The sequence below is a fragment of the Cebus imitator genome, unplaced genomic scaffold, assembly GCF_001604975.1.
Source record: "Cebus imitator isolate Cc_AM_T3 unplaced genomic scaffold, Cebus_imitator-1.0 Scaffold49, whole genome shotgun sequence".
Taxonomy (NCBI): domain Eukaryota; kingdom Metazoa; phylum Chordata; class Mammalia; order Primates; family Cebidae; genus Cebus; species Cebus imitator.
Window position 1 is genome coordinate 8,496,706 of NW_016107364.1, and position 24,628 is coordinate 8,521,333.

At 51.5% G+C, this 24,628-nt stretch overlaps 1 protein-coding gene across 5 annotated transcripts in view; it reads right to left on the reverse strand.

The window, feature by feature from the left end:
- Positions 1 to 1,053: 1,053 nt before the first annotated feature.
- Positions 1,054 to 24,628, reverse strand: part of LOC108303572 (myelin basic protein) — a 144,564-nt gene continuing 120,989 nt past the window's right edge. The window contains exons 6-11 of one of the 5 annotated variants that reach the window (XR_001824903.2): positions 12,160 to 12,264; positions 11,083 to 11,118; positions 10,726 to 10,758; positions 7,136 to 7,142; positions 6,703 to 6,822; positions 2,050 to 2,629 (exon numbers count right to left, since the gene is read on the reverse strand). Coding sequence is in view for 4 of the 5 variants with exons in the window: in XM_017527496.2 (XP_017382985.1) it covers positions 2,585 to 2,629; positions 6,703 to 6,822; positions 10,726 to 10,758; positions 11,083 to 11,118; positions 12,160 to 12,264 (339 nt within the window). In the remaining variant the exon portion in view is untranslated. Of the gene's footprint in view, positions 2,630 to 6,702; positions 6,823 to 7,135; positions 7,143 to 10,725; positions 10,759 to 11,082; positions 11,119 to 12,159; positions 12,265 to 24,628 lie in introns of all 5 variants that reach the window. The other 4 variants (XM_017527496.2, XM_017527498.2, XM_017527499.2 and 1 more) reach the window with 4 other exon arrangements.

The window sequence follows — 24,628 nt, forward strand, 5'->3', positions numbered from 1 at the left end:
AAAGAATACAAGTTTCAAAATGTAACTGTCTTTGCATGATTTTCCAAGTTCCTTGGTTGGAGGGGGTCTGGGCAGGAAACTCCAGCCAAGACAGGTGGGCGTGGGCTTTCTGCCTGCCATGCCTGCCAAACACTCAGGCGGCCATGCCTCCAGCCTCAGCAGTTTTTCCTGCTATCGCAATGAATGTAGTCATATTCCCAAGCTCCCCACCCTTGGGTCCTCATGCTGGAGTCTGAGGCTCTCTGATCCCCGGGAAACAGGAGCATGTAATCCTGCCCTCATTCAGTGTGGAGGGTCCCTGCCTAACGATCACAAACGCAGTGCATTTCTCACAACCGCTGCTAGACAGAAGGCAACCAGTGGTTCCGTTAAAAGCAAAATGAAGGCCAGAGTGGCGGCTCACGCCTGTCATCCCAGCACTTTGGGAGGCTGCAGTGGGCAGATCGCTTGAGGTCAGGACGAGGCCAGCCTGGGCAACATGGTGAGATCCTGTCTCTACAAAAAATATAAAAATTAGCTGGGCGTGGTGGTGCGCACCTGTAGTCCCAGCTACATGGGAGGCTCTGGCAGGAGGATAGCTTGAGTCTGAGAGGTTGAGGCTGCAGTGAGCCAGGACTGCACCACTGCACTCCAACCTGGGTGACAAAGTAGCATTCTGTCTCAAAAGAAAAAGGAACAATGAAAGAGATTTTAGTCTTGTCTTTTTGAAGAAAAATTCTTGTAACTGAAGGCAACCATAAGTAAAACATCACGCCCTTTCATGCTGCCAGAGAAAAAGGTGGCAGGGGCAGCCGTCCAAGACTCCAGGGTTCGAATCTGCAGGGGGCATAGATTGAAAGCTTGTCTTCAGAGACACTGAATATTATTTTTTTGGTGAGAGACTCAGTGTCCTAACAACTAGCTCTGTTCCACTTTCTCCAGTAGCCAGAGACCTTCTGATGAGGATGCTCTCCCCCAAGCAGAAGGCAGCCCTGCCTGGAGCCCCAGAGGCACCGGGCTACATTAGCTCTGCAGACTGGTGAGCTGCAGCCCGGGACACAAAAGAAGACACCGTTCAAATTCCATTAAAAGTTTATTGTTTTATTTCAATATTCAGGAAGAGTGTACACTTTCTGGTGAGCTGTGGCCACAGGACGTGCTGTTTGGGTGTGGCCACATACGGATCGCAGAGCCGACCTCAGCTCAGCGACGCAGAGCGCTTCTGCTGAAAGATGTGGAGGTTTGTGTCTGGAGTTTTGTTCTTTGTAACCCTCTCATCATTGAGGCTATATATTAATAGACATTATATTAACCCCGAACGAAACATTCAGAATTAGAATGGGATTAAGAAGACGCGTTTTGGCATCACGCTGACTCCTCATCTTCGTCCCCAGGGAGGGTGATGCCAGCGTGGGGCTCTTTGGAAGGCCTGTCACGGGTGCGCTAAAATCAAAAGGTGGGTCAGTAGGTTAGGGAGGGAAGAGCGAAGGGAGGTGTCAGCAGGTGTTAGGAAGGCTGCAGTCAGAAGAGGTCTTCTGTCTCGGTGAGTACTTCGGGAGCAGGTGCACGCCTGTGCCTACTCGCTACGACGCGTCTTCCGGGAGGAGGCGGATGAGCCGGTTATCTTCTCGGGGAGGGTTAGTGCGGCCGCTGTGCACTGCCACTGTCAGCACGCCTGGCCAGTGTCTAGGGGCGCCCTCCGCGGCTGTGAGGCTGCCCAGAGGACTCCTACCTTCTGCTCCAAGTGCGCAAGTCTTCCTGGACTCTCCGGCTGTGGGCTCTGCTTCAGAAACGGGGTTGTTCATAGGGGCTGCCCCGGGGCCACCATGCAGGGCAACAGTGGCGTCCAGAGGCCACCTGCTCGACATCTCCATCACCAAATCTCCAGGAAGACCCTGTTTCTGCGTGAGGCCATTGCCCAGCCCACGTTTGCCTCCTTTTTCTCCCTCTGCCACACGAAAATTCAGCCAATTGGGGTGTGTGGGCAGCCGCGGCCTGGGGGCGTGCCCCCCTCTCTGTGCTGCCCCACGTTGGACTCTTAACAGCTGCCCAGCCCGCATGTCACATACCAAAAGCTCCCACATGTAGTAAGCCACTCCTCGACTGTCTAATCCTGTTAGGAAAAATGAAGTCTACTTTAGGAGGTGAGAGGAGACAGGAAAAAAAAAAAAAGGGAAGCGTGGATGTCAACAGTCCTCTCTGCTGCCCTCGTCCTCTGTCTCTGCAGCTGTGCGCCTCCATGGCAGTGCCCAGCAAAAGCGCGAGGATGCCGCCGCCATGGCGAAAAGAAAGTCCAAGGATGGAGGGTGAGCGTGGAGGGACACCTGTGCACCTGGCCTGCGGAGCCCCGTGTGCGTCTGCAGGCACACTGTGGGGAAGGGGTATGAGCCGCACACGGAAAGGGACTGTTTTCATTTTCTCCATGTAGCTGTTGGCCAGAGATCGCCGCAGGCTGCCATGTGCCCGACCGTGCTATGTGCACAGCTCCACAGGCGTTAGGGGAGAGGGCAGCCACTCTAACTAGGTAAGGGGTGCGAGTGGGATTAAGGTTTGAAGGCAGTTATATTAAGAAGCTGAGGGCAGGAGTCGGGAACCAGGTGCGTTTTCAGCGTCTAGCCATGGGTGATCCAGAGCGACTATCTCTTCCTCCCTGAAAAGGAAGAGAGAGGAGTCAGGACGAGAGCCCACGGCATCCTCCCAACCAGCATTCCCCTCTTCTGTGGCCCAGGTGGATGGTGAGCCACGGGGCATCTCACTCAGCTGCGTCTGCTGATGGAAATCGCACAACAGAAAGTTGGTATTTTCATTCCATCGCTCCCGACCTCCCTCAGCCAATGCTAATTGAATTTTCAGTTCTGTGAGGAAGAGTCCCTGGAATCTGAGTCCCAGGTCCCAGGTAGTGGTGCCTGGCATGACACCCTTCTGTGTAACAACGCTGCGCTTCTGTGGGTGAAGGTGCAGCCGCTGCGTTGCTTTGAATGAACACTTTCTCTCTCTCAGCTAGAGTCCAGAGCCACTGAGGGGAGCTGCCAGTGACGACAGGAGCAACTTCTTTTTCCGAAAGACCAGAGCACACCCCTCACTACAGGCACAGAAAAGAGCGAAGCCACATGTCCATCCCTGGAGATGACCCTCCTGTGTGCCATCCCATCCGCCACACCAGACAAATGAAATGCACAGGGAGGTTTGTCTGCAAACTTTGACTTGAAGGGATCTTAAAACCATGCACTTACATGTTTTGGGGACAAATAGTTGGCAGCCAACTGAGATGGCACACAGGTGTACTGTGGCCCACGTGCAGAGGCAGCCAGGCACGGCATCCCTCTAGAAAGAGGCGCGTCGGTCACTCAAAACGCCGGTTAGACTGACGATGCAGAACAGAACTGCACTTTTTTTGCATTCAAATTTTGATTCAAATTTTAGTCTCTCTCCTTGGGTTCCCCTTTTTTATGAAATGATCAATTTTGACTAAGAGCCCCCAGAAAGCAAGAGAGAAGAAATATGCTCTTTACTGTGGCTGATCGGTAAGGAGCTGACACTGTCCTCATCGAATTCTACATCGTCCCCCAGAGCGGACCCCAAGAGTCCTTACAAATAACACAGCTAACAGGCCAGGGTGACAGTGCTGACTTCTCAGGGGGGTTTCCAAGTACATACATAGCTTTATAAATAAGCCCCTATGTTGCGGTTAAACAACTAACTTAAGGGATTTTGTTTTCACAAGTGAAAATGTTTTGAAATTCTAGCCTGGGGGAGCCGCCTTAGGAACCATCTAGTGAGACTTCCCTCCCAAGACAGAAGCCTTTCTCACAGATGGCAGACGCTGGCCCTCGGGAGCCAGCCTCTCCCTCAGGAGTGTGGGTTTTTCCTGTGCGATCCTGGCTTAACTTGAACATCACTGGCGTTGGAGCTGCCCTCTGGAGCAGCCCAGATGTCAGCACTCACAACTTCTGCTGCATTTCCAAGAGGTCAGCCTTAGGACTTCCTGGAAAGTGGTAGAACCACTGTCCTATGAAACCAAGCGATTCCCTGCTGAAACGAGTTGGTTCCCCACAGCCTCCGGCAAGGTACACTGAGATACCATCTTAGCTTGCTTGATGGCCCTTTTGACACTGAAAACGGTGGGTGCATTGGTTTTACTTTTTACCAGTGGACCTACAATTAGCTGAGCACTGACCATGCAGGAAACTCGTTTTTCCTGTTTTCTCTTGTGCTCACCCCCCACCCCCAATTGGCATTCCTGTCATCCTCTCTTTACAGCCCAGGAGCCAAAGCTTAGCCAGCCCCAGGGAGCCAGGATTAGAACCTGGCGTGGATGCAGCAGCCACACTTCCCTCTATTATGTCTTGCCACTTGGAGTCGCCTGATCTAGGCATCTGATCCGCCCTGGGCTCAGGTCAGGATAAGGCTGAACTCACAAGGTGAAGGCTGGACTGAACTCCTCTCAGGAAAGAACAGAGCCTACTGCAAAAGACAGGTACTCTTGTCTCTGCTTTGATGCCTCACAGCACAGAAACACTATAGGTGGGAAAACGTTCACATGTATGTACGTGGAAATTAACACACATAGAACGAGGAGGCTTCCTTGATGTTCTGATGTGGTTCCCGAGTGATGGGGGGACAGGCATCGTGTTTCTACCCAGTTCCCACCAACAGTGCTCGGCTTCCAGATTTGAGTCTTTTCCTCTCACTACTGATTTCCAGCAGCACCAGAAAGAACAGGAACAAGACGGAAAATGGCGGTACGTGCCGTGGAGTTGTGCCCTCTCCACCCGCCTGCCTCCAAAGCCCCCATCTCCGCGGGAGCTGATTTACTCGCCGACTGGAGCTGCTTCAAGTCAGCTCATTCAGTCATGCGGCTACAGTAGGCCAGGTTTGAACTTTTATGCCGTAAAACTTAATTACAGCCGTATGATTTGAAATTTGCTTTAATTTGCTACGTGGAAGCTTCCCTTGAACTCTACAGAAATTAAATAATTTTTAAAAGCCGCTTACCAAAAACTTCAGGGAAAATATGGAACGTTAAGTAAACACATGGGTGGAGCCTGGTGATATCTGCACACAACAAACGCGCAGATCTTCCTGCAGCGTTCCGTTCCCCAGGTGTTCTTGCTAAGCTCTGGCCTGCAAGCACCTTCGAGTGGCTGCTTTAAGCCTTGCACAGATGGCCACGGAGCAGAGCATTTGCTGAATGGGGCCCCTCACTCACCTGGGCCTCCCGGCAACTCTGAGCCACCACTTAACATCCTGTCCTGGGTGTTCTAACAGTCCTCAAGGTGGTAGCGGAGTAGTGACTTACCTAGATGGGATGAATCCCTATTTCCCAGGTGAGCACGGTGCCTGCAAAATCATCACAGCTGCCAACGCCTAGTTCACCCTCGGGCATTCTGACTCAGTCCCAGACAGGGGTCTGCGCGGGCGTCCCAGGCAATTCAGGGGCAGCTGACCTGGCCAGGTGGGGCCGGGTCAGACCCTGCTCCCCCGGGAGCCTCGTCTCCGCCCTCTTGTGGCACATCCCAGAGCTTCGGCAATGAGCCGCATGATGGCCACGAGACTGGGGTGTCTGCAGAATTGATTTTCTTACTCAGAATTTGCGTTGAGGAGGGATCCTGCCTACCACTGTATCTGACATAAAGCATGTAAGCAGCTCAGTGACACACCGCTCCACATAGTGAAAGCTTTTCCTAAGACCGGCTGTCCTGAGAGCAGGGGCTGTGCCCGCCTTGCCTGCCTGTTGCCCCCGGAACCTCCCCGAATCGAGGCTCACAGCAGCCGTGCTGCCCTCACTGAGGACGGGGGCTGAGGAACGTGTCTGCGCCCACGTGGATCCCAGCTGCGGGGCAGAGCCAGCCACACGCCCAGACTCAGCAAATTCATGGAGTCAAAGGTCAGGTGCCAGAATGCATGAGTGTGTCCCACACAAGAAAGACCCCTCCTCTCAGCACCCTGTGGGGGCCCCCAGAGGCCTGGTTCTCTTCTGAGATGAAAATGCAAACGAAGGGGCCTGGGGGTTCCCTTCGGGCCCTGCCTGGAGCTTCCTGTGCCTCTCTTTTCGCTTCATGAGAACAGCTGAAGGGTTTGTGGGTGATGTTTAACAATAATAACATGACTGCATATCTGAGGAACCCGTGTTTGTCACCACCTTCTACTTTCACAGTGATTCTGTGAGCTGAGTGGGCGTGTTAATTCCATTTTACAGATGAGAAAACCAAGTCTCAGAGGCGGCTGACAGCAGACCTGGCCTTCGTTCTGGGTATGGTGGCTCCAGGTCCTCATAAGCCGATGGGACACTCCCCACTCCCTGCCGTCTCCTGGGCGTCCCCTCCCGTGGCTCTAGGCATCTCCCCTGACACCTGCGTCTGCTTGGCTCCTGCTTGCTCCTGAAGGCTCCAAGCCTTGGGCAAGGGGAAGCTGTAGTCCAGCTGGGCCCCGGCCCTGTCCCAGAGTCAAGGTCGGCCGCCTGCTCTGGCTCCTGAACCGGCCCAGGGGTAGCCCTTCCTCAAGCACCTGCAGCTCCACATGCATCTTGGGGAAAGCCTGTGTGCAAATGCGGTGGGCACTGCCACCTGCACCCCGGCACGCCTGCTGGGACAGAGAATGCCCAGGGCGTGGTGCGGCGCGGCTGAGTCAGAGACACCACCACCCTTGTGCTCAGCTCAGCTGGCGTTCGTTGCTGGGACCCCTCAGTCCCTGCTCAGTGACGCTGAGCAGAGGGTATCTTACCAGCTTAAAAATTCTGGAAAGCGTGCCCTGGGCATCGACTCCCTTGAATCCCTTGTGAGCCGATTTATAGTCGGACGCTCTGCCTCCGTAGCCAAATCCTGGTTTCTGCCCTTCGGCCCCCTGCAAAGAAAGACCACAGAGCTCAGCCTCTACCCCAGGTGCAAGGCAGTCTGCTTGAGCCACTGAGAGCTGCCACAAGGGCCCCGGGGAAGGGCCCAGGCCCCGGACTGGGCTGGTGAGTGGTTCAGGAGCCACAGGCCAGCATTGAGCTGGGGGGTGGGGTGGGAGAGGCGGCTCCCCCGGACCTATTAGGGTGTTGGCCGCAGAGAGAGGAGGGCTGTGGTTTGGGCGGAGGCTCTCTCGTGGCTCTCTCACATGTGGCTCCTACACACATATTTTAAGGATCTACATCGTTTAGGGAACAGTTGCTTACCTTTGCGCTGTGGGGTGGTCAAGAGAAGATTAGCAAACATCAAGCAAATCAAGGTAAGGAGGCTCCTGCCTACCCATGTTTGGAGGACTCGCACCTGGGGGCTGGGCCGGGTGTGGGGGCACGTCCCAGAGGCCCCTGGAGGGCCTGGGGCCTTTCCTCGGGGCTCCTCGCCGATAAGATTTGCACACACTGGATTCTGGTCACATGGGCCCTGTGGCTCTAGGATCTATCTGGGGGATCAGGAATCCCTGGCCTTAGTAAAATGTGGAGGCTCATATCTTTTCTAAAGTTTAGAGACAAAATCCTGAGCTCTCTCCCAGGTGTGGGCAGGAATCAGCCTCCCTGGGCCATAGCTTGGACTGGGAGCAAGGCCCTTGACAGGAGCCTGGAGCTGCTGAGCCGGACAGAGGGAGGAGACAGGATAGAGGGAGGAGGCAGGCCAGAGGGAGGAGGCAGGACAGAGGGAGGAGGAAGGACAGAGGGAGGAGGCAGGCCTGGCCGGCACGGGGCGTGGCGATGGGGGTGCAGCGTCTCAGCTCCCCAGCCTCCCAGTCTCCTAGCACCTTTCCCGCTCCTCCTGCTGTGTGACCTTGCGCAGGGGCAGGAACCTCTCTGAGCTTCAGTTTCCTCATCTGTACAACAAGGTTGTGTGAGAACACGATGAAGAGCGCATGGCGATGTCACTCCCCAGGTGGGGGCTGCCAGCTCTGGACTTTGGTGCCCCCTGTGGTTTATGGACGAGCAGGCCGCCCCGCCCTAGCCTCGTCAGCCCCAGCAGCCCCTCTGGCTTCCTCATGGGCCATGTGACCGAGGGGCTTCCTGACACACAGGGCGTGAGTGCTCCTGGACCAGCCCCTTCCTACTGTGCTGTCTTCTCCAGTGGGAAGTCCACCGCTCGCTGTGGGTCTGGGCGCGGGGGATGTTAGCCACTGGGGCGACGTGTCCTCCCGTGGTGGCTGTGCTGTCTGTGGGAAGGCTGACCATGCTGTTGGCTTTTCAGGGTGGGATCTCAGGTGGCCTCGTGAAGCTACTCAGTGGTCAGGGTCCCAGACTCACTCTGTGTTTTGCCAACAAGACGTGGGAGCCTGTCCTAGAGCCGGCTCCTGAAGACTTCGCGGAAGCCAAACCAAACCATCTCCCCTGCACCAGCCTGTAGCCTGTTTCCATGTCATTAAAGTGTTTCAGGACAGGGAGGACCGGGACCAACCTAGCCCCCTTCTAGTTCCGAGGGCTCAAGGCTTCCAGAGCACCCGGCTGCACCCCAAGCCTCTCCTGGGTGCCTCCTGCTGTACCAGCTACTTCAAGTTTCCTTTTCATTCAACCTGTGCTTGGGAGCGAGTATGGCCACTCAGAACGCAGGCAGCTGCCTCCGTGTGAACGGTTGATTCAGGGGCTACTCCGTGAAGTGAGGGACAGGGGATGTGTGGCAAGAAGGTCTAAGCACCACGCATGTGGGGACAGCCAGCCTCGCCTTTGTGCCCCGGAGGTTCCCAGGGTCGTGCGCACTCCCTGATGGCGGGGGGCGTGGGAGGCCAGGCTGGTGGTCCCAGCCCCATGGCAGAACGCCACTTCCCCTGCAAACGCTCATTCTGTCTCACTCTACTGCTTTTCTCCAGAAATAGTTTTTGAGAACTGAATCTGGGGACTGACTTTCAGATTAAGAATCTGCTTGGCCTTTCCTCCTTTCAAATCCTTAGTCACGTTTATCTTTGGGCAACCTAGAATGTACCAGGATACACACAACACAGTTTAGAAAGAGAAAGGGGGGCTTTCCGGAACTCCAGACAAGGAGAGGGTCCTGCAGCTCTGGGGACGGCCAAGCAGACAAGGCAGAGAAGGGTTTTGCTTTGGAAAAAAGAAAAATCCAAGAAACATTAGTAGGACCCAAAAAGGAGACATGCAGAGAGGAATGCAGGGCGTTTCTCGTTAGCTGGGGGGCGGAGCGGCGGGCGTGCGGTCCCCAGCGCTCCACATTCAGGGAGGATTCTGCGTGCTCCCCAAAGTCCACGCCTAGAAAATTAAGAGCAGATAAAGCGGTGGCTAAAGTAAGATTTCTGGGCCAGAAATGAATTTCATTCTTCAGTGTCATCTGTCTCCTGCTGGCACAGAGAATAAACAATTAATTGGCTTTGAGTCCTGGCCCATGTACATTTCTACGTGACTGCCATCGTTTGGAAAATTCGTTAGGTCAGAAAACGCAAGTCTAATATGCATTAATATGAAACGTTTCAGGAAACATCTTAGCTCATAATTCAGCGTAATAATGTGGGACTAATACGGGGTCCGCACAGAACATTTCTCCACCCTTCTCTCAAGCGCTCCTTCCCTTCCTCCCTCTTTCCCACTGTCTTTCTCTCTTCTGTTCCTGTTCTTTCTCTTTGTTGTCTTTTAAAGTGTATTCGTTCATTTGTATGATGCTTATTAATTAAGCAGTAAGTGTAGGCGGGCTCCGTTCTAGAGAATAAGGGCATTACAGTTTCGGAGACAGACAATCTTTCTGCAGTATGTTGGCTATTTCTCCATTTTATTCTAAAATTAACTTTTATACAGTAAGAATCAGATCTGGTATTTGCTAGTAACTAAAGTCTATAAGTTTGGTTTGAATATAATGATTGGCATTTTAATTTGGCTCAGACACCAAATTTGTTCACTAGAAAGTTCAGATTGGGCCGGGCGTGGTGGCTCACACCTGTAATCCCAGCACTTTGGGAGGCTGAGGTACATGGGTCATGAGGTCAGGAGCTCAAGACCAGCCTGGCCAAGGTGGTGAAACTCTGTCTTTACTAAAAATACAAAAAAATTAGCCAGTCATGGCGTGCACCTGTCATCCCAGCTACTCATGAGGCTGAGGCAGAGAATTGATTGAACCCAGGAGGTGGGGTGAGCCGAGATCATGCCACTGCACTCCAGCCTGGGTGACAGAGCAAGACTCCATCTCAAAAAAAGAAAGCTCAAATTGCCCATTTTAAACCCTCTTGAAAGTTTGCTTTGAGTATTAGCCTAATATTCCGAAGGAAGATTTTCTGGATGGCTGAGGGCTACGTTTTAATTATTAGTAAAACACATACGAAACCAAAATCTTTGGATTAATGAGGTTACTATAAATTGAGCAACTCTGTTTAGCGTCTTTTCTGTTCGTTAGCAGAATGATTTTTCCAAAGCGGATGTCAGCCCCTGGGTTACTGAGCTGGGCCAGCCAGTCCCATGTCCACACTCAGGTTCCTGGGGCTTATTTTCGCATTGGTTGTGTTGGAAGCAAGTTAAACATTTTCTGGGATGGACGTGGTGTTGCTGCCTCCCTGTGAGGGAGACCAGTCACATCTGCTGGGAGCCCTTTGGGAGAAGAGGGTCTGGCCTTGCAGGGCCAGGTCCCAGGCACAGAAGCAAGAGATCAGACCTGCCAGGAGGGAAGAGCCTGTGTCGTGTCACCAGCGAAAGAGCAGGCTGCCCGGTCACAGCTGTGGGCAGAGAGGTCTTAAGGGGAAGGAAGGGGGGCGGGGAAGCAACCGAAACAGAGCAGGACACAAAAGTCGCAGGGATGTGAGGCCCGGGAGGAGGAGGAAGCCAACGGAAGTGCGCTCGTCACCTACCCAGCTAAATCTGCTCAGGGACAGTCCTCTCCCCTGCATGAGGAAGACAAAGAAATAATGACATGGTGGTCAGTGAAGGGAAGGTCCTTTCAATTAACAGGAAACACAATCAAAGCACTGCGGAGCCGAGGTGGCAAAAACAGGTTCCATGGGAGCTTCAAGGGGGCCGTGTGGCTGCGGGAGGGTGGGGGAGGGTGCCATGGATCTGCTAGCCTGTTCTCCTTGGGAGCTGCCTGGTAACAGGCTTTGGGATGAACTCAGGTATCTTGGAGTCTAAAACTCTCTCTTTGGTACATTATGGGACTTTAGGGAAGGTCTATTAGTAAAGTGATGAATCGAAGCATTCCAGGGTCTTACCTTTCCCTGCGATGGGGGTGGCGTGCGAGGCGTCACCTGGAAAGACACAGAGAACCGTGGGCTGCACTGGGAGCCCTGTGCCGCTGCTGTGCGTGTCCTAACGGGCTCCCGCCTGCTGGGGGTGGCTATCGCATCTGTCAGCTGTCAGAAGCACCCGGGTGCTCAGCCCCCCATTTCTGTCCTAGCTGGTCAAGGAGTAGAGACCTCAGACTGGAAATATTTGAGAGGACACAAATCCTACAGAACACTCAGAAAGTTTCAGAGAATGGAAATCAGCTCCCAAAGCTCCATAGCTGGGGACTGGGCCCATCTTGGGACATGCTAATGGCGCTCGACCACTGCAGATGGATGGAAGTGGGGAACTTGGCTTCACCGTGAGCCCCTTCAGGGGCTGGAAGTAGCGGGTCCTCTGATACTCAGAGCTTCCAAGGGGATTCCCCCAGCTCTGTAGCTCCTAGACTCACTCATCAAAATCCCACCATGAAATTCTGCTACACCGAGATCCTAGAATAAGAAGTCTGAGGTTTTGTTCTTGTTTTTAATAGATGTCATTTTGCATGGCACTTTAAGGTTTACAGGAAAACTGCAGAAATGACAGCCTCCACATGCCCCGCAGTTTCCCTCAGTGGTAGCACTGCCTGCGGGCGCTCTTGGTGCTGTGCATTCTGTGGGTCTGGACAAGCGTGTGCGCTCCGGGCACCACTGCAGCCTCCGCAGAGCAGTGCCACTGTCCCCAATGCCCTGCGCTCCCTCTGCTGCCCCTCCCCTCCCAGCCCATGGCGAGTGCTCTCTTTCTGTGCTCTGTATGTGTTCTGAGGCTAGGCATTACATTGTCGTCTAATCTCAAGAGCAGTGAGTTCTCTGGAGAACGCTCAGTGCGCTCTGCGGCAGACACAGTCTGGAAGCGCTGTTTGGAACTTGGGATCGGGTATGAGGGGTGAGTTCCCTGGCTGGCCTCACCCTGATGAGGGTCCCAGTGCCACCCACGAATGTACAGACGTCCTGTGTGGGTGACAGCAGCGGCCAACACCCCTCCTCCCCTCCAGTTTCCGCCTCTTCCCACAGATGGTCACTTACAATGTTCTTGAAGAAGTGGACTACGGGGTTTTCACCTTGGGTCCGGCTGTGTGACTTCTGAGGCAGGGAGCCGTAGTGGGCAGTTCTCACCGCGTGGTGTGAGTCCTGAAAGACAGAGGCGCGGTGAGCTCAGGTCAAGTCCAGAGTCCCTGCGGTTTGTCCTCCTCGGGGAAGCTGGACCTCTGCTCCTTTGTGATCTGGGGTTTTTAAGGCTTTCTACTAGGAAGCCACAGGTAAGCCACGAGGCACATCCGGGGCAGGTACGGGCGGCGGCGGGGGTTTGGCTGTGCAGCTTGCTGGGAAGAGATTTCTATCACTGATTCAGTGTCTGGCTCTCCTGAAGGTGTGCAGGCAAATAGAGGGGAAGTGAGGGTAGTTCAAGAGGGATTCCAGCTGAGATAGGGTCAGGTTGGGCAAAGCACTGAGAAAAATACCATGCACCCCCAGGTTTCCGGGTTGAATACAGGAGAATGCTTGGGAAATACATACAGAAAAATGCACAGCAGCATGAGGCAGGCCGCTCACTGGCTCTGACGCGGCTGCAGGACATGAGCTGGCCACTTCTCAAAGTCAGTGTCTCACGACACACTGCCACCGGCCTGATTCAGGACAATCATGTCCACAGCTCAAAGCAAAGGGGAAGAATGGCTGGGCATGAGTGCCCGGGGCTGACGGGTCCACAGAACCAGAACATTCTAGGCCTTCTAGGTCAGGATGGATTGCACAGAAGACACTGGGAAGGCGCTGTGAGCTAACCTCTCACAGGGGACAGGGGACGCAGGGACAGGGGGAACGCCGCGGCTTTAGCAGACTTCAGGCACTGTCTGCTCGGCTCTCGGCTCAACTGAAAAGGCCCGTCAGCGGTGCACACGCATTGGGCAAGAGGGCCGAACACCAGTTCTTAGGAAAGCAAAGGAGAGGGGCTCAGGAGGAGTTTGCAAGGCGGATTTTGTCCATGTCCCCACCACTCTGTCACTGCTGCTCCCAGATCCGACTTGTTCAGAAACACCCGGCATGTGAGGAACCCACACCTCAGGCAGGAGCGGTTGTTGGGAGGCCAGAGGAGATCCTGCCCCGGCATTCCGGCGCCCCATCGGCACAGAAGGCGGTTCAAGCAAATCAGTTAAATGCACCGAAGTCCCCTGAAGCATTTCCCTCCAGTTGCTCGGCTCTGTGCACCTTGACTGGGAGGACCCCTTGTTGTTCAGAAGATGGCTTTGCCACCCAGTGGTGGGATTCGCCGGGTGACAGCTGCATGGGCAGCCTCAGAGGACAAGGTCTGCAGAGCGTGCGGCGCTTTGCCCCGCACCAGCCTGGCTCACCTCTGAGGCTCAGCCCAGACGGAGCTGTCCCTGGGCTCTTTCCTCTCCCTATTTCCCTACGCCATCCTCTTCAAGGCAGCAGTGCCCAACCTCTCTGGCACCAGGGGTGGGTTTTGTGGAAGACAGTTTTTCCACGGATGGGGGTGGGGGGACCTCAGATCACCAGGCATGAGACTCTCATCAGGACCCCTGAACATGCTGTTCCGCTGGGGTTTGCCCTCCTAGGGGAATCTGGTGCCGCGGCTGACCTGGCAGGAGGCGGAGCTCAGGAGACGATGCTCTCTGGCCCTCAGCTCACCGCCTGCTGTGCGGCCCGCTTCCTAACGGGCCACAGAACAGTACCGCTCAATGGCCTGGGGGTTTGGGACCCCTGCTTTAAACAAGTCTCGCCCTCACCCCCAGACTACTAACCTAAGTAAAAACAGCTCCCCTGCTGCCCGCGTGGCTCCCTGCCCTGCCCACCCTTCAGGGCCTACACCCTTTGTCCCCTGGGTCCTAACATGGCAAGGCTTCCTACCCACCTTCCCAGGCTTCATCACCCAGAGTAGGGCAAGCTTCGTGAACAGAGGCAATGCGGACGCCCCTCCACTTCAAGGGTCCTGTGGGCCGCCTCGCCTGCAGCAGGAGCCCTGTTATAACACGCTGTGCATTTCTGAGGGCCCGTTGCGCTGGCTGCAGCCCTGCCAGGAGCCAGAGGCCGGCCTTAGCTCTCCTCTGGCCTGCCCTGGGCCGCGCCCCCATACCCTGGCCCCACCGATCTCCCATGTGGATGGGCTGCGCCTCCCCTGCCCTAGGCCTCGCACAAGGTCCTTTCTGTCTGCAAAGCCCGTCCTTCTGCTGTCGTTCTGGAACCTTGCCGGGCCCAGGGCAAAGGCATCTCCCGTGCGTGGGGCCTGCTCAGCACCACGAGCTCTGTCTTCTGCACCCGGTGACTCGTGGCCTCCCCCGCGACAGAGTTGCGGGCACAGCAGGGCGTAACCACGAGCTGCTTGTCCCTCTTCTGCGCTGGGCCTGGTTACTTTCCAACTAAATGCCAGCGGCCAGGCGTGGTCCACATTCTGAAAATATCACGAAAATGAAGCAGGCAAAATTCCTGCCTGAGAGGTTCTGAACACATGAGGAACGAAAGAAGGATTCCATTTTGGCCGAGTGCAGTGGCTCATGCCTGTAATCCTTGCACTTTGGAAGGCCAAGGCGGGTGGATTACCTGAAGTCAGGAGTTTGAGACCAGCCTGGGCAACATGGTGAAACCCCATTTCCACTAAAATACAAAAAATTATCTGGATGTGGTGGTGGGCACCTGTAGTCCCAGCTTCTGGAGGCTGAGGCAGGAGAATTGTTTGAACCTGTGGGGTGGAGGTTGCAGTGAGCCAAGACTGTGCCGCTGCACTCTAGCCTGGGCGACAGAGCAAGACTTCATCTCCAAAAAAAAGAGAAGGATCCTATTTTATCCCTTGAATCTCTTAGTAATCAGCACTCCATGTTTTACCAGTTAGTCGTGTTTTTCCTGTTTTGTGCCCTCGTTGTTAACGATTCTTGTCCCTATGAGACTGTCAACCTCTCTCAGGCACAGAGCGCAGCAGGTACTCATCCCAGACTCTTCGCAGAAGCCATGGCGCTCTGCATGTGGCCAGCGCTCTGTGGCGGGTGCCCGTGTGTTTACTGACACCTCCACCTTCTCATGCACAGAGGAGTGAAGTTTGCCTGCTCAGCTTCCTCCCAGCAGGTGCTGTGGGCCTTTCAGCTTGAGGATGTCAGAAGGGCTGGGGACGCTGCGGTCCTAGTAGAAATCTCTGATTCTTTGTTTTCCAGCTCAGTCCCTCTGTGAATGCTGCAAGACCCCAAGTAATTCTCTGATGCTCCGTGTGTTGTGTAATCTTGTATTGAATCCTGCTCTGTGTTGAGTCAGGGGTTGTAACTGGTCACCGCTAACCAGCCTTGTACACTCTTCTCCTCCATAGGAGAGGAAGCGTAAAATTATGAATCAAAAAACAAAACGGGAGAGACAGGGACCTGTTTAAACTTTAAGATGCACATCTTCAAGCGCTGTGTCTCCCAGATGAAGTCACTTATCAGCTCTGAGGCCAATGGCCTGAAATCATTGAAACAGCTCACGGTCTAGTCCAGGCCATTTTGCCCTTGGTGTTTGGGTAGTGTTTCTCTAGATGCTGAACTTTGGATTTTGAGTCACAGAAACATCAGTGGCCTTTAAGGCACTTATCCTGTGATTAAACTAGAAAAATGCCTTAAACTTTACACTGAGGTTTTTAAAGAAATGAACATTCAGTGACTCTATGCAGATCTCATAGCATCAGAACTTACTATGTTGTCAGAGATTCAATGGAGCATTACATAGATACTGGTTCACATGCAAATTATGAATACCTGCTTTGAATGCTAAAAGACAAATGTTACATTTTTGTAAGTGATGGTTATAATGAATTTATTGGTCACTACACTGGTGAGGAAAAGGTAGTTTAAGTCTTTTAAGGTACACATGATGCTGGCCAGCTTCACTGGAGCCCTTGGAGCTCTGATCAGGGGTCAGAAATGCCTGTGAGGAAGGCAGCTGGTTTATCGGTGGTCCGCACACAGAACTAAGAATGCAGTGAGCATCAGCTGTTGAATTAACATGTAGGCTGTTGAGTTCACTTTTAATACAGAACCGACACTGATCTTCAGTGAATGGAATAATTGTCATGGGATCATACACATTTTTTGGTTATAGATGTATTGAAGAGTGACTGAACTAGGATTTTGACTTCGGCTTTTTTGCCATAAATCATCAATTGCACAGATAATTTGAGGAATCTTAGTTACAGCTGTGTTGTTATACCATAGTTGTAATGACCTATTACTGAAAGTACATTTAGTCAATTACATATCTACATACAGGTGATGAACAATTTAAAAACAACATGAAAATTAGTATGTATAATAGCATCAGGGAAACAAAATATTAGGAATAAATCTAACAAAAATGTACAGAATTTTAATGCTAACACTAGAAAATGCTTGTGGAAGAAATCAAAGAGGACTTAAATAAACAGAGAGACATATTGTGTTCACGGATTAGATGACTCAACGTGGTAAAACTGTTGATTCTTTCCCCAGATTGATTTACAGGTTTAATGCAATTCCAATCCAAATTCCAGGAAGATTTTGTTTAGATATAGGCAGGTGCATTCCAGAACCGTATGGAAGTCCAAGGGAGCAAAAATAACCACACAGTTGTGAAAAGGAAACAGAAAGTGAGAGACGTCGCATTACCTGGTTCTAAGATTTGCTATGTAGCTATGGCAACCACGGACGCCTGGAGTTAGGGGAGGGACAGGCACAGAGATAATGGGACAGAATGGAGCCCAGAGATAGACTCACCAAATCTGACCAGCCGATCCAATGGAAAAAACTGTCTTCTCAGCAAACGGCATTGAAACAATTGAACATTCGTATGTGAGAAAAACAAGAAACAACAACGAAAACCGCTTTAACCCCAGTCCACACCTGACACAAGAATTAACTCTAAAGAGGTCATAGATCTTCATCTGTGATGTAAAACTATGAGGTTTTAGAAGAAGCCATGGGAGAAAAATCCTCATGACCTGTGAGTAGACATGCCCTTAGTCCTGCCACTGAAACATCACCTATAAAAGGAAAAATGGATACACTGGACCTCATCAAAGTTTAAAAATGCTTGTTCCACAAAATACACCATCAAGAGAATAAAAAGACAAGCTACAGACAGGGAGAAAATATTTGTGGATGACATATCTGACAAAGGACTCTCAAGACTCAACCAGAAGAAAACAACTTGGTTTAGAAATGGACCAAACACTTGAATAAACACTTCAGCAAAGAGGATGCAGGCAAGGCAAAGAAGCAGATGAGAAGACGTTTAGCATCATCAGTAGCATCAGGAAAATGCAAATAAAAACCGTGAGGTGGTACCGCACCGTTAGAATGGCTGAAGTAAAAAATGCCGACCTTCCCAAGTGCTGCTTAAGACGTGGAGCCACCGGAAGCCTCCTGGATTGCCGTGGGAATACAAATGGTCACTCCCCAAAACAGTCTGGCAATCTCTTAGAAAGTTAACCCTATACTTACCATGTGGCCCTGTAATTCCATTTCCTGCTTTAAATACTAAAGGATGAATTACATGTTTTTGGAAGTGGCTTTTATAATGAATATGTTGGCCACCAATCTTTTGAGGGAAAAGTAATTTAAATTGTAATGAAAACTTACGTTTATACAATAACCTGTACATGAATGTTCATAGCGGTTTTACCCACTAGATTTCACTAAAAGCTGCAAACAACTGAAATGTTCTCCATCGGCTGAAGGGTTAAACACACTGTGGTGTATCCAGGCACGAGATACTATTTGGCAACAAAAATACAGAATCTTGATACAGCCGACAGCTCAGAGGCACCTCCCAGGCATCCTGCTGAGTAAAAGAAGCTGTTCTAAAAGGGTTTCTACTGTATGGTTTTATTTATATGACATGCTGGAAAAGGCTGACCTACATTGGGGAAGGTCAGAGCCGGGGGGAGGGTGCAGAGTGGACCATGAGGGAAGGGGAGGTGTAATGAATACCACTGTCTTCATTACAGTGGTGGCTAGAAATCCATACACGCATCACAATTCATAGAGCTGTAACCCCAAACAGGCCCATGTCCTTCATTATTTTAGGACATAGAATAAGGCCATTTAACACGATCTGTCATCATAGAGCCGGAAATGGAATTCCTGCGCGCATCGCGTCTGTGTGTGAATTTTCTGACTGGCGGTCTCGGGTCTGCCCTGAAAGTACAGGTGTGTCCTTCTGCCTCGGGGCTCCTTCTGGCTCCCCGACCTTTGCTTAGAGCGTCCTCCCCGTCCAAACGTCTCTGTTTTTGGAAAATATGGCTGCAACCCTCATCTGGCTTTGCACTGTCCTTTTTAGCTTTCTGCAAGCGTCTTCCCTCTCCAGCTAGATTTTCATCTTTCAGCAGAAAAAAAGAAAAGCTTTTGCAGGATCCCCAAAGCTTCTGGCATTGGACTTGCACAGTCTGGTTTTTGGTTCATGTGTAAAGAGCTTTTATGCCAAGCGCAGGAAGAAAAGCCCAGAAGCACCCCTCGGTGTCACGGTGGTGATGACCTCAGGCAGGGGACTGCATGGCCTGTGTGGACGGGTGCTGCATCTGAGCCACTTTTAAAAAAATAATTTCATTGTGGTGGAACACACATACCATACAACTTAGCATTCTAACAGTTTTTAGGTGTGCAATTCAGTGGCCTTAAGCACGTTCACACCGGGGCACAGCCGCCGCCGTCCACCTCGGCCTCTCCAGCTTCACAAACGGAAACTCTGTTCCCATCAAACGCTCACTCTCTGGTCCCTCTCTCTGGTCCCTGGCCCCAGCACTCAGGTCGCTTTCTGTCTGTCTGAGCTGGGCCACCCTGGGGCCTCACGTGCATGGGGCCGTGCAGTGCTCGTCCTGCTGACCGGCTGCCGCCCAGGTCAGAACTCCCTTTCACGTTTAGGCTGAACGATATCCTCTCCACCACATGCACGCATTGCTTTCTGCTCATCATTCATCCTTCCCGGGACTGCTGGGCTGTCTCCACCTTTCGGCTGTAGTTTTGAGTCACCTTTTAAGCCACCTAGGCTCCCCTGAGCGACGCTGATCTGATTTGGCCGTGACATCCCCATGGCCCTCAGGTGACTTTGCGGAAGAGATGCCCAAACACCCCACCCTCCTTTCCCCAACAGCCTCAAGTGAAGCTACCTGGCCGAGGTTCCCTTATTCTTTGAGTGAATAGCAGCACAGGGCACTGGGACCCTGACGCCCTTTTGAAGGCAGAGGTACATTTACAAGCTGAGACGTCCACAAGGTGTGAGGACGGCTTGGCCGAGGAGTGGAGCCCTGTGTCTGCCCTGCTAGTGAGTGGCTGGTTGCAGGCCCATGCAGCATGGCCTCGGTCACACGGGCAGAAGCAGCCCGTTCCTTCTGGATTCTTGATCTGGGTCTGGGGTCCTGTCATACAGCCTCTCGTCCCCCTCCTCGCCCCACAGCCCCTTGCTCATCACAAACCCTGTTCAGCCGAATTCTAGGACTACACCACCACGTCCACGGCGTCCAGAGGTGCAGGAAGCGGGACCAATGCAAGGTGTCTGCGCATTTTCAAAGCAGTGTTTGGGGGGTTATTTTGCAATTTGTGGGAATGGAATTTATCATTCTGTCACACATTACGGTAAACAGGTGAGCTGTTCCGAGGCAGGAGGAACTGGGAGAGGAGGCTAGGCCTTCAAGAAACAGTGGGAGAGGTGAGGGGAAGATGCAAACTCGGTGGGGCACTTGGGGGTGAAGGTGAACTTGCTCACTTCACAGAGCAGCTGTTGGGGACGCTGAGGGGCGTGGCCCACACTCGAGCCTTCCCGGAGGAGACCAGGGGGTCTGGGCCAGCCCTGCACCTCAGCTTCCCCCATCAGCCCCATCCAGGAGCTCTGAGCCGCGGCCCCAGGAGCACTTGGGATGCGTACGGTCATCTGGAAAGTGATCAGATGGCTCAGCTTGAGCTCTCCAGGAGAGAAAGGTTCCGGCTATTTAGGATTTTTGGTTTTTGTTTGTTTGTTTGTTTTTTGAGACAGTCTCACTGTTGCCCAGGCTGCAGTAGGCATGATGTTGGCTTACTGCAACCTCCACCTCCTGGGTTCAAGTGATTCTTATAACTCATTCTCCCAAGTAGCTGGGATTACAGGGACGCACCACCATGCCTGGCTAAGTTTTGTATTTTCAGTAGAGATGGGGTCTTGCCATGTTGTTCAGGCTGGTCTCGAACTCCTGGCCTCAAACAATCTGCACACCTTGGGCTCCCAAAGTGCTGGGATTACAGGTGTGAGCCACCACACCTGGCCTGCTTAGTTTTTAGCACACACACTTAGGAATTCCCTGACATACTTTTAGTTGTATTCACTCAGGTTTAAAAAAAAGACACAACTGTTAACATTTTTGGTTATTCATTGAGATTTGTGTCTCCTTGGCCATCCCCAGCCTGTTTCAAGCACTGAACTTTCTTTTTAGGTGATTAAAAGTGAAGGAAGAGCCAGGAGGTCAGTCGCAGCAAAGAGTGAGGAACGGACGCAGGGCCGCACCTGGCGACGTGGGCTCAGATGCTGGAGGGCGGCCTGCAATCGCGTTTTGCCAGCTAGAGAAGATGCCAGAACATTTTTGCAAAATGTTTGGCTTGCTTATTTGGAGCTGAATACTTGGGACAAGTGAAGAATTTAAAAATGGTCCGATTTTTAAAAATGAATATTTTCTATTGTTTAGAACAATAATAGGTGCTCATATAACAATATCGCAGGAAATAAGAAAGTTTGTGGGAAAATTCTACCACTTCAGGGTGACCCTGGTGTGCACGTTGATGAGCACATTGTTAGCTCTGTGCAAAAACACAGACCACACATGCAAAGGCCGTTAAAGGTGGGCATGGTGGACACGCTGTCCTCTTCAGCTGAGTTTTCTTGTTTTACTAGATAGTGTCAGCACCTCTTCCTGTCAGTAGAGGTTTTCATCACGATTCGTTAAGCAGCAACAGAAAAACGACAAACCTTTGGTAAATAAAATAACTTGCTAAACAATTTTTAAAATCATGGGAGGAAGACCATGCGTGGCCATTTGTAAAATCAATTGCTTTTTCCATTAGCTTGTTGGATTGTATGGTTTTTGAAGAGTTTTCTCGACCTGCGATAATGCCTGTTACCAGCTTCTCTCCAGAAATCAGAAAGGTGTTTTTTTTTGTTTGTTTTTGTTTTTCCTCTCCAATTTGTTTTAAGGTCTGCGGAGTTGGGTGTTCTTAACCTTGGAAGGAATAACAGAGCTGAGTTACCACCCGATGCCTCTGAAGGTCAGGGCAGGCAGGCCCAAGGCATTTCACCGCACCATCATTTCCATTTAGATTTCATTAAAGGAGGCCATTGATGGAGTCATTCCCCTCAGAAGAAATCCTTGCAATTTGAAAAAAGATTAATCCTCGCTGGTGCCCGGAGTTTTGTGGTTAGGAAAAAAGAGCTCGAGCTCTTACTTCTCTGTCTGAGAGAGGAATTCGCCGTTTCCCTGAATCAACGATCACAAAGTCATATGTGCAGTCCTAGCGAATCCACAGCTCCGAGCCTTCCCGGTCCCCGCACACTGGTCCAGACCCTGAAGCTCATCTGAGCCTCCAGGTGGGACCATGCAGGGCCCCGTGGGGCTTGGGTCCCTCCCCTGCCGTCCCAAGCTGGGGTGTGCCCGCGTTTCTCTTCTGTATCTAGTGATGAGAGTAAATCACTAGATACATGGATGTGGATACACCTGCCCAGGAGATCAGCCCAGCAGAGTCAGACAGCCTCCAGTAGCTCCACAGCCGGCCATGGCAGCTGACGAGCCCGCCGGGGACCCACTCCGCAGTTTTAGCAGATGGGTGGGGTATTGGAGGTCTCTACTCCTATTTCACATTAAATCCTTTTGGAGACACAGGGAGAAGTGTGCATTCCCAGAACTTGGATGACTTGCTTCAGAAAACGCCCATAAAAGGCCAGGCGCGGTGGCTCACGCCTATAACCTCAGCACTTTGGGAGGCTGAGGTGGGTGGATCACCTGAGGTCAGGAGTTTGAGACCTGCCTGGCCAACATGGCATAACCCCATCTCTACTCACGTACAAAAATTAGCCAGGCATGCTGGCAGGCGCCTGCAATCCTGGCTACTTGGTAGGCTGAGGCAGGAGAATGACCTGAACCCAAGAGGTGAAGGTTGCAGTGAGCCGAGATCGCGCCACTGTGCTCCAGCCTGGGTGACAAAGCAAGACTTCATCTCAAAAAACAAAAACAAAAAATGCCCATAAGAAAGAGTTCCTGCTCATCTACACCCCTTCCCCTCACAAAGTGTTCTCACGGACACAGCCACGTGTTAGAACATCTCCTAAATCTCACTGCAGACGATCTGCCTCCTTTCAGATCGTACATATTAACAGAGTACATTTTGCTTCCCCACTCTTATTTACTGTGTGCCAGTGCTTGGGAAGTTGGTCACATAACTGAGTGTTGATACCATCTGCCCCATTTTTCCCACCTGCTGGGTTGGAGCACAGGAGGTTGGCTCCATGTGGAGTTCCTGCCTGGAAACCTCTGCCCTCTGGTCAACCTGGAATGGTGCCTTCTCATGGAGACACCCACGGCGGGGTCCCATGCACCTGGCTTCTTCACCTGGACCTCCCGTGCCGGCCTTTACTACAGAGGTGCACCCATCAGCAGGTGGTTGTGGATCCTTAGCAAATGCCTGGTCTTCACTTTGTCTTGTGGCCCGTGATGTCATCTGGGAATGACACATTAGAAAATTGTCTCTTTTGATGCATCTCACTGTGCCCAGAGAGGGGCATCCAGCGTCCAGCAGTGGAATGCAGCAGGGATTTCCTTATGGGCATTTTCTTAATCCAGTAAGTGGTCCAAGTTCTAGGAATGTACATTTTTCCCTGTGTCCCCAAAAGGATTCAATGCAAAACCAGAATAGAGAAAGCAATGAGTCTTTGCTGGAAAACATGAGGTGTGAGCATCGTAAACCCAGCACTGCTCCCTCGTCACTACTCGGTTTATAGATTTGGATATTGAGACGCAAAGAGGTTCAGGGACCTGCCTGCGGGCGTGAACGCAGGATGAGAGGCTCATGTGACCCAGCTGAAACTCAGCGGCCGATGGGGAAACTCACGGCTAGTCATGGGAAAAAAGGAAAAGGGAAGGGAGAGGAATGGATTTGTAAGTTGTATTGTGTTTATTACAAAAATCTGTAGACTGACCTTGTAGTAAGTGATGAAGCTATTGGCTAGAAATAACAATGTGCTCGTAGATGAGAAAATTAAACTAGTATCTGTAGACAATGACATACGCCAGTTAGTGTCTAGGGAATTAGGGAAGCTTCAATCGCTGCTGTTTACTAGAAAATCAGTTCCTAATTATTTTGGTAAACACTGATGTATACAATAAATGCAGCCGTAGTTAATGCATTAACTACAGATTAGATTTTTTGATTTTCTCTGTCATTTTAAAGATGCATTTCCATGTAACTAAAACAGAGGGCCCGTCTGCTCCGCCTTTCCGTGGGAAAGTGATGCCTCAGCACTGACCGACTGCAGCATCTGGAGCCTTCTACTTTGTGTCTCCTGGTGCTTATTCCTTTAATTTCCAGGTTGAACGTGGTGGATTTTTGCACACATCCACAAAGCGGCATTTGGGACCTACGCTGTTCATTTCGATGGTTTCACTTGTGGTTCTCAGGGTGAAGAGCGAATGATTTTGCTTTTTACTGTTTTTTCCTCACAGGGTGATATTTGATTCTCATGGCACTCTCAGGAAATGCGGATACCAGAGAGCTCAGAAATTAATCTGAAGAAAGTCAGAGCCTGAGAGCTCCGGGATTCATCCGTGCGACCTGTGCAAGACCACAGAAGACAGTGGTGTCACTGTTTTGCTGAGCTGCCATGATAGGAAAGAACACAGAATAACATTTGAAATGATTATTTTCTTTTGAAAGTGATGCTTCAGTATATTTTTTGAATTAAGAATCATAAAATGTAGTTCTAGATGAAATAGATACACTTTTTCTGCCATTTTCCCCCAGCATCACACTTCTTCCATGGCTCACAAAGATCCTTCACATCCTCAGAAATCATGTTTAAGTGATTAAATGGCCCTCCTTAAAGAGGTCTCAAAGGAGATTGTCACCTACATAGCGTCCTCCTTTCTCTCCAGGGTTCTCTGTTTCAATGCATGCCGATTTTCCACCTAAACACCAGTGGGAGTGGGAAATAGCAGACCCCTGCAAATGATCTGAAGGTTAGGGTCATGGCATCTGTTCCCCATGGCAACTCGCCCAGCAGCTAAAGCAGGCACCAGTGAAATCAGGATGATGGAGCGGAACACGTGTGTCAAAGCCTGCAGGGCTGGAGAGGGCACACCCGACTGAATGGTGGGCTGTGGTCTCTCCCCTTTCTTACTCCCACACCCCTGATGTCACAATGCTCTGCAATTCCAAGAAATCACAGAACACTGTGGTGCTTTTTAATACTAGTTTAATAGTTAAATATTAGCTTCCTCTGAAAAAAAGCATATATATATATATATATATATATA